General features: G+C 40.7%; 2 protein-coding genes across 2 annotated transcripts in view; one reads left to right on the top strand and one right to left on the bottom strand.

Moving 5' to 3' along the window:
* The window catches only part of LOC144007179 (uncharacterized), a 337746-nt gene that overhangs the window by 56613 nt on the left and 271102 nt on the right, over nucleotides 1–10031 (top strand). The gene's annotated exons all lie outside the window — the stretch shown is intronic.
* The window catches only part of LOC144007425 (uncharacterized), a 73621-nt gene continuing 68642 nt past the window's right edge, over nucleotides 5053–10031 (bottom strand). The window contains exon 2 of the mRNA XM_077507091.1: nucleotides 5053–8053. Within this exon, the coding sequence (XP_077363217.1) occupies nucleotides 6885–8053 (1169 nt within the window). The 3' untranslated portion in view covers nucleotides 5053–6884. The remainder of the gene's footprint in view (nucleotides 8054–10031) is intronic.

Here is a 10031-nt window from a genome sequence, read left to right as displayed (position 1 = left end):
TCACAAAACGATATCAAAGTTATTGTCGTTACCATTAATGAATAAAATATATTACTAGAATGTCATTGCCATCTAAGTAAAGCTTGTTCAGTCAGTGGTTAATGTTAGTTTAATGTCTTCTGTTAGCTTTTGCATTCGTCTAAATGTTGCGAGCTAACGTTAACACAAAGCTTCGTCAAGTTTGGCAAACTTAAGCGTCCTAATAAGTGCCCCGAGCTTATCTTGTTTTCATTTTTCATGCAGCATTTTGTGAACGGACACCCGTCTCCGGAGTATCCCAACCAGCCATATAACCTTAAGGGACACTTTACTTATTCATCCATTTTTAGCAGCAAAAAGTTGCTACTTTTTCAATAATTAATTTGGTGACGTGATTATTTTTTTATGTACATTTAATAACTTTTAAACTCATGTTAAAATGAATCTAACGCCGGCATGTTTGTTACACGTGACTAAATAACCCGGATGTTTACATCACTAGTGTGTAAACGCTACACGATCGAAGCACTATGAAACGCAGCCGTGCATCTAGCGTCAAACCCGGAAGGATTAAACCTTATCGCTTCGAGCCAACATGACAAAATAACCCTACCGAAGGAAAGTCTGCCTTGGATGTGAAAGTTGTGGCGCCAGATGGTCTTTTCGGGCACAAAATAAACTTTAACGAACGAGTTAATCAGGCGGTGGGTGAGTGGTGCTCGTGCGGGAGCTGCACAGGAATGGACAATCCGCTAATGAATGTGTGCTGTCTGGAAATGAAAGAACTCGAGGATGGGTTCCTTGCGGACAATCTCAACTGCATCCGGGAACATCAGACATTCAACATGGCAATACTAAATAGACATTCTCAGGATAGCTTTGGTTGCAATGAAAGATGTGAAGAAGAAAAGTCTGGAGGAGCCAATATCCAACAGGTAAAGTGACACACAGCACGAGCAATGCAAAACGTGTGGAACTGACGAACTATTTCAGGAAAAAGAAAAAATAGTAAAATTATATGTATCGTCGTTACAGCGCCCAACCTCCCCGAGCTGTTTTTTTTTTTTTCTTTTTTTGCGTAGCGTCCCGATGATGTAAACGAAAGCTTGCAAGAAGGTTGTGTATTAACCGTGTTTATTTATAGACAGAATGAAGAAAGGAAATGCGAGACGCCGTTACCAAGGCTGGTTATCAATGGTTGGGATCCGAACGAAATTAATAGAAATGCAAATGAAACTGGAATGCACCACAGGAAGAACAGCGGGACAGAACACAAATGTAGTACGTCGCACATGCCGATGATAATGACACTAATCCACATTCTATAAATTTTTTGTTAAAATAAGATTATGAACATGGTCAATTTGTGAAGTATAAACAACTTACGAGCTAATAAAACATAACGTCCGCTCCTGCTTGTCCTTGCCGGGAGGTCGACAGCACTTAGCAAGCCATTTTCTACGCAAATAGCCTTTTTTGGGGGGGATAACATACCAGTGTGCACCTCGCGGGTTTTTCCTTGACGACACCTTGCAAAATTTTGCAATACAGTAAGGCATAAGTGACGTTTGTGTCTTCCTCGTCGTTCTGTCTGCGTGAACTACTGTTCGCCAAGCGAGTATACACACTTGTTACGTCACCACTTGGGGGCTTTCCAACACGGAAGTACTTCTATGTTGAAAAAAGTTAAATAAATCAATATTGGGGTGTGTTCATCAGCTCTTATGCATGTTTCGTAGCTAAACTAACTATTTACTGCCAATCAAGCCATACATGTCAAATTAAAGGTGCCTTCCTTTAAAGGAGTTGGTTACAATCAAAAAATATTGATTTCCCCCTGACAGAAGCGTCGATTTTGTTTGGTGTATTTCAGGAAGACAAGAATCTCGAATTTGTTTTCAATGTTTTGTTGCTTTTAGGGAAATTCTTTATTCACAAATGAAGATATAAAAAAAAACAACAAAAAAACAACGTCTACTTCACTGGAAAAATGACTTTATATTGTTTTTTACATCTTTGAAATTGGTCATGGACAGTAAAGCCCCTCATTGAGTTTCTTTATTGGAATGATTTGATTTATTATAGTCCTCTTGCAAGTACAATTTCTGTTGAATTTTATTTTTCTTTTCTCTTCCTTTCTTTTATTTTAAATGTTCAATAATGTTTATGCTCCGTCTGTGTCAAGTAATTTGTCAGTTGATGATACAAATGTGCCTTGTTTGTGTATAAGTGCTCACTAAAAAAATAAAAAAAATAAAATAAAAAAAAAGTGTCAAGTCACCGACAGATGTCGCCATTTTTCCCCCTGGAAATTGAATCACGCGACGGTGCATTTTATTTCAGACGCGATTTGATATATTAAAACCCCATCATCTCAAGAAACATATCTTGGATTTGCTGTTTTTTTAAATAATTATTTCAACACTTCAAAATGAAGCCGTGGCCGACCGGCTCCCTGTCGGCACTTTTTTTTTTTTGCTGTTGCTGCTACTTTTATGTTATTTTATTTCTATACTTTTTTTTTTCTTTTAGTATTTTATTTGCGTGTATACTTATCTACAGGGTGACCCAAAAAGATGCGTAGCCATATTTTCTTGGATAAAAAATGCATTTTTTACCGAATGTCTTTTGTGTTGCAGGACGTGAAAGGTGAACCTATGGATGATCATTTGCAGCTATAGTTGCCCTGAAAATGTCTTGGACAAATCAGCAGAAGATATTCTCCCTGGAGACCGATTTTGCGACAAAATTTTGCGACAGAGTGTACAGATTCCGTTTCCATTGTCGCAACTTTCCATCCAAATCAACGATTGTTAGTTGGATGAAGAAGTTCAGAGTTCAGTTCTGAGAAGCAAACGTTCTCAAGAAAGTTTTCATCATTTTCAAGCACATTACAGAAGCATTCACACATTGTTACTGGCTTTTCCAGTGAATTTTTGCTTGATTTGGATCTTGTATGGGTGTAGGTGCAGATCAGACGTAAGAACACGCCGCAGTGATTCCGAGTTCTTGGCTGCGTCCTACTGAGTCCCTCACTGCAGCAATGTTTTCTCCTGTCCTTGCACTCTTCTTCCTGCATTCCTGAATAAGTTCCCCCTGTGGCTTTAGAACATAGGCCCACTACAGTCCCATGCTCTCTGAACTTCTTCATCCAACTAACAATCGTTGATTTGGATGGAAAGTTGCGACAATGGAAACTCAATCTGTACACTCTGGTATGATTTTGTCGCAAAATCGGTCTCCAGGGAGAATATCTTCTGCTGATTTGTCCAAGACATTTTCAGGGCAACTATAGCTGCAAATGATCATCCATAGGTTCACCTTTCACGTCCTGCAACAGAAAAGACATTCGGTAAAAAAGGCATTTTTTATCCAAGAAAATATGGCTACGCATCTTTTTGGGTCACCCTGTACTTATATTTACTCTAATTAATTTTATTTTGTGTTATTTTGTTTCACTTGTGTCTACTAAAATACTAATTTCTATTCCATGCACAGCACTTTGTATGCAGCAATGGATGTTTTAAAGTGATTTAGAAATAAGGTTGAGTGATGTCGATGATATACAGAAACAACATATGGGTTCAGTGAAAAACTAAGCAGAATATCAATCCAAAAGGATGTGTAAAGTGCTGTTTTTTTTTATTAGAACTTAGTGACAGTCATCAACATGAACAAACTTGGCAATAAAAAAAGAGAATTCAACTCACATTGTACTGCAACTTCTTTAGTGATAAATAATTTTATGCTCCTTAAGTATTTGTTGTGTATGTGTGACTGCTTGGGTCTGTTAACAGCATACTGTGTATTGCTCCAATTCATCCGTGCTGTGTGGCTTGACTAATTAAAATAAAAGTTTGACACTCACTTGTAAACGTAACCAGTGGACTCAGGATTCCCATCGATGTCAACTGTGTCATCCTGGATCGAGGTTTGGCATTTGGTGGCTTCCATTAAATGCTTTATTTAAAACAGAAGGCGCAAGTTTACGTGACTGATAGGACGAATAGTTGGTGAGTCATCTTGCTAGGGCGGGCACGGCTGACTGACAGGGCGGGCACGGAACCCCAAGGCCCGCCCATGGCGACGGGTCCGAATATACCAACACAGTGTGGAGCAGCTTAAACCTTGGTTGACATGCAGAGACCTCAAAGTGGGCAAAAAGAAAGCCGTTTTCGTAGGAAGGTAAGATTTATTGCTTGTAATCCGGTGCTGGCTTGTGTAGTCCACATGTCATATTTCTTACTCTGTTAGCGGTCATTGAACGCAACATTCTCGAGCCACTACACTCTCATAGATACCGACTGGCTGTATTGCTGAACGTTTATTAGTGTATAGATGCAAACGGTGAGTTAAATCACCCATAATGTCCGTCCAAAGTTTGTTGTGCAGTATAGCATACATGTATGCCCGTGCGTGATGTCACATCAGCCAGTGTTTGTTAGTGGTTTGGGCTAGCATGCTTCACATGAATGTGGATTGTTTAATTTGTGTTTGGTTTAATTTCTGAATGCGGCATGAATTGCTGGAATATATTGAAGTTGGAATGATGTGAATCGGATGAATAATGTGGTAGTAAATGGAAAATGTAGAATATGGGAAATAATCGGGTACGAAAACGGGAATTGTGGGTAAGGTGTGAATTTTGAACCTGAAAAGCTGGAATAGCTCATGGCACCAATTGCTGGAATATATTGAAGCTGGAATGATGTGAATCGGGTGAAAAATGTGGAAGTAAATGTGAAATGTAGAATCTCCCATTAAGAATAATGGGGAAAAATCGGGTATGAAATCGGGAATTGTGGGTAAGGCGTGAATCGTAGGAATAATAAAAATACAAGCATGCGTCGCGTGAATTTTTGGAATAGTTTGAAACTGGAATGGAGTGAATCGGGTGTAAAATGTGGAAGTAGATGCGGGACAAAAAAGTGGGAGGAATAAGTTTAAGTAAAAATAATAATAAAAGGTTGAATGACATACGTGTGAAGGCTGGAGGCCTTCACACAACAAGAGGCAATAATTTCCTGTTGAGGAGTTTCAAAACTTGAAACTTTCGTATGAAGGGACGTTCGTAAGTAGAGGTACCACTGTATCGTCAAAAATATCGTCACCGCAAATTTCTTTGAAATATCGTGATATAAATTTAAAGCCATATCGCCCACCCCTACTGGACATGCAGCTGAAACAGGGAGCCTTCAAGACAATGTTTGATTTTAAGGTTACATAGCATATCCTACGAATTAAGAGCTGCTGCTTTTACACCAACAAGTCCAGTTTCTTTGAGTTCAGGGTAAAGGGACTTCTTGGTTTAAAAGTTCAGCAGGGAATTTAGAATTGTGTTTCCGCAGCGTCTGTCACGCGCGGAGGCTGATTTGCCATGGACGGCGCAGCGGGCCAGCAAAACAAAAAGGGAGAGCAACTTCAGTCCACAAAGTCAACATTTATTCTAAACAAACAACATAAAGAGAGAGCGGGCTCGACACCACCGCGCATAAAAAACAACAACTATTGCTCGCCAAAAGGGGAAAAAAAAAATAGTTCTACACAAAAACAAAGAAGCGCCACATGGCGCGGTGCCACACTGCCTGGTGAGAAAAAGGCTGGCCACAGCCGTAAACAGCTTAAGAAGCAACTGACCATACCAAATAGCATCGATACATAGAACACAATTATGGATGGTACGCACAAAAGGCAAGCACCGTATACAACAAAAATCGACATATAATCAATTGTAAAAATGAAAATGTACAGTGGATTTTTTATTTTTTTTTTAAGCCAGGTCGGGGTCAGACGGGAGACCCCGGGGAACAGTGTCCGCCTCACAATCAGAGTCAATGTCCGTTGAACCAAAGGGAAATGGCTCAAGTTCAGCATCAGCATCTCCTAATGGCGCCTGAGGGGCGGAAAAGTCCGTGTCCGAGATCCCAGAGGTCCCACTCTCAGCAGGAGAGGAAACCAATTGTCTCTTGGCAGTGAGAGAATCCCAAGTATGGAACGGCTGCATATTCACAATATGATAAACACCAGCATCAGCACCAGAGTCCACCCAAGCGAGTCTGTAGTTCACATCACTGAGTCGTTCGGACACACACAGTGGTCCCTCAAATAGGGGAGCAAGTTGAGCTGTAAAATTAGAGTGAGCATCTGACCTGGGCTGTGTTTTCACTCGAACAAGGTCACCGACACGGAAGGAGTCATGTCGACGTCTCAAGTCATAATAGCGGTTATCTTTGATAAATGTTCAACTTGGCAAACTGCGCAATAAAAGGGAGAATTTGAGAGGAGGGCAAATACTTTTTCACAACACTGTACACGGCAAGAGATATCCGACATGATTTGAGGTTATTGTCCCAGCCGCTGACACTTGGAACTGGAGCAAAATTGATTAATCTGAATGCCGTGTTTCGACGAGTGGAGGCACATACAACATATTAAGAACATTTTGGGGTTGACTTCCCCTTTAAATTTTGTTCCTGTTAAATTTTGGGTTCTGGGGGGCTCCATGCAAAATATCACCTCGTTGGGTCTCAATGTGCATGAGAAAGTTTCGAGATCAGCGAAGGACTACAACGGGAGGAGTTGATTCATGATGTCCCTCAACAAAATGCAAATTCATTTAGATTTTGTATTTCATGTTTCTTTGCATTTTTTTTTCTAATATTCCTCTTTATCATTTTCAAAATCAGCGCCGATCACCTTTTTCTTCCCTATTTTATTCCAAATCATTGACACTTTTACATCATAGCACAGCCTCACTCCCTTTATTTTTATTTTTAAGCTTTAAAGATCGCTGCTATTGCCACCAGCACACTCGTGTCTCTCAGCAAGCTTTTTACAAGAGAATCTTTGAGCACAAATACTGCAACTGAACGGTTCCTTCCCAGCATGTCTTCTTGTGTGTCTTGTTAACTCTGACTGTCGAGAAAAGCTTTTGCCACAGTCTGGGCAGGCAAAAGGTTTTTCTCCAGTATGTGTTTTTTTAAATTTCCCTTGTCGGAGAAGCTTTTGCCACAGTCTGGGCAAGAAAAAGGGTTTTCTCCACTGTGTGTTCTTGTGTGGCTTGTTAAATGTGACTGCTGAGAGAAACTTTGGCCACAGTCTGGGCAGGCAAAAGGTTTTTCTCCAGTGTGCGTTCTTGTGTGGCTTGTTAAATGTGACTTGTGAGAGAAACTTTTACCACAGTCTGGGCAGGCAAAAGGTTTTTCTCCAGTATGTGTTCTTGTGTGTTTTTTTAAATTTCCCTTGTCGGAGAAGCTTTTGCCACAGTCTGGGCAAGAAAAAGGTTTTTCTCCAGTGTGTGTTCTTGTGTGGCTTGTTAATTGTGACTTCTGAGAGAAACTTTTGCCACAGTCTGAGCAGGAAAAAGGTTTTTCTCCACTGTGTGTTCTTGTGTGGCTTGTTAAATTTGACTGCTGAGAAAAACTTTTGCCACAGTCTGAGCAGGAAAAGGGTTTTTCTTCAGTATGTGTTCTTTTGTGTATTTTTAAACTTCCCTTATCAGAGAAGCTTTTGCCACAGTCTGGGCAGGCAAAAGGTTTCTCTCCAGTGTGTGTTCTTGCGTGGATTGTTAAAACTGACTGCCGAGAGAAACTTTTGCCACAGTCTGGGCAGGCAAAAGGTTTTTCTCCAGTATGTTTTCTCAAGTGAACTTTCAAATTCCCTTTTGAACTGAATGTTTTCCCACACTGAGAACATTTGCAGCGGTTGTTGTCAGCCTGATTACGTTTAGCGTATTCATCATCGTCGTCGTCAGTGTCAGCAGACTGTGACCTTGTGTCATCACTTTGTGCTTGTGGTGGTCCCCACTGGTCTGCATCACCTTCTGTCTTCATGTGTTGAGTTGAGCTGCTGCTTGGTGGCTCCGCCCCTCTGTCCTCCTCATGCTCACCGTTATCGTCACTCTTTAAAGCAACAAAGGTCAGTGGTGACTTGGTGACATCATCCTCAACCTCCTCTTCTTTGACACAAAGGGGCTCTTCCTCCTCTTTAATGTAAGCATGCTCTTCCTCCTCCTTTTTAACATGACGAGACTTCAGTTCCTGCTTCTCAGGACCAAGATATTTTTCACCAACATCTGCAAGACACAAGAAGACAAATACACATTTGGTTCAGTTAAGTCAAATCTAAAGCGCGACTTGACGTGTATTGTTTCTACAGTGGCACCTTGACTTGGGCACAGCTGCTGAGGAATGTGTAGCAATTGTGCAGTCTGTTTGTTAGCAGCTCGCAAGCTAAGATAGCTTGAGCAAGACGAGTATATGCCGATACAAACGATTTACTGAATGACAATTTACACCACGAAAGTAGCGATCGACGTACTGTTTCAGCCAAAAAACAAAATTCCTTAAGTTTCCACTTTGCCCTCCATTTTTTTGTAGCTGGCGGCTCCAAATAAGGGGGTAATATTGTTGTGGGGTAATATTGAGCAATAACATTGATATGTACAATATTAAGTTAATTTAAAACCAAGGAAAGGTTGAAATAGAGGAAAAAAGGTGTGTCATCGAGCAGACATGCCACTTTGAGCCAATACTCATTTGGGGTCAATAGATCACATGACCTGGAAGCTATTGAGCTCAACTGCTAATATTTAAAGAAAAAAATTGAAAAATAAGTGGAGGTCTAAACTGAAAAAATAAGAGGTGTGTATCATCTATCAGACATGCCACAATGATGCAACATTGATTTGGGGTCAATAGGTCACATGACGTAATCTATTGAGCTCAAAAGCTAATATTTACAAAAATAATTAATTAAAGATAAGTGCAGGTCTAAAATGAAAAAATAAAAGGTGTGCATCTTCTGTCAGACATGCCACTATGATGCAGCATTGATTTGGGGTCAATATGTCACATGACCTGGAAGCTCTTGAGCTAAATTACTAACATTTACAGAAAAAAAATATTTAAAAAAATAAATAAGTGGAGGTCTAAAATAAAAAGTAAAAGGTGAGCATCATTATCAGACATGCCACTATGATGCAGCATGCATTTGTGGTCAACAGGTCACGTGACCTGGAAGCTATTGAGCTAAATTGATATTTACAGAAAAAATAATAATTAATAATAAGTGGAGGTCTCAACTGAAAAAAAATAAAAGGTGTGCATCATCTATCAGACATGCCACGATGATGCAGCACTGATTTGGGGTCAATAGGTCACATGACCTGGAAGCTATTGAGCTCAAGCGCTAAAATTTACAGAAAAAAAATCATTCAAAATGAGTGAAGATTTTAACTGAAAAATTAAGAGGTGTGCATCATCTATATTTAGTGTGCATAGTACTTCTTTACCAATAGTAACAGAAAAGTTATTTATTATAATAAATAATTATATAACATTTTAATGGCACAGATTATGTTATCTACAACGGGCGATGATTCCCTGTTCTTTACTACTGACATAACTGCACACAAGATGGCAAATTTTTTTGCCTTGGTCTCTTTCTTTTTACAGATGCAATGTGGCACATGTGACAGGTTTGGATGTAGACGAAAACCAATTAAAAAGAGCAAGGGCAGCAAAACTGTGGCAGTGTGCCCTTTGCAAATAATTATTGGATCATTGTGCACCAATATGCCCTGTGATTGGCTGGCAACCAGTTCGGGGTGGACCCCGCCTACTGCCCGAAGCCAGCTAGGATAGGCTCCAGCACTCCCGCGACCCTTGTGAGGAGCAAGCAGTTAAAAAAATGGATGGATGTGCACCAATAAACCTGTGCTATGTAGTTTTTCTTTTCTTTTTTTAATACAGGAGCGGTCAAAAGGAGCTCAGCTATCTGGGAGGGCCTCAGAGTCGAGCCACTGCTCCTCCGTATTGGGAGGAGACAGCTGAGGGGGCTCGGGCATCTGGCTCGGACGCCTCCCTGGAGAGGTGTTCCGCGCATGTCCCAACAGCGGGAGGCCATGGAGACGAACCAGGACACACTGAAGACACGATTATGTCTCTCGGCTGGCCTGGGAACACCCAGGAATCCCACCGGAGGAGCTAGAAGTGGCTGGGGAGGGGGAAGTCTGGGCTTCACTGCTAAAGCTTCTGCCCTGGAGACCCAAG

This window comes from Festucalex cinctus, chromosome 1, assembly GCF_051991245.1.
Source record: "Festucalex cinctus isolate MCC-2025b chromosome 1, RoL_Fcin_1.0, whole genome shotgun sequence".
In the NCBI taxonomy this organism is placed as follows: domain Eukaryota; kingdom Metazoa; phylum Chordata; class Actinopteri; order Syngnathiformes; family Syngnathidae; genus Festucalex; species Festucalex cinctus.
Note: the sequence above shows the minus strand (reverse complement) of the source record. Positions and strands in the feature narration are given on the sequence as shown.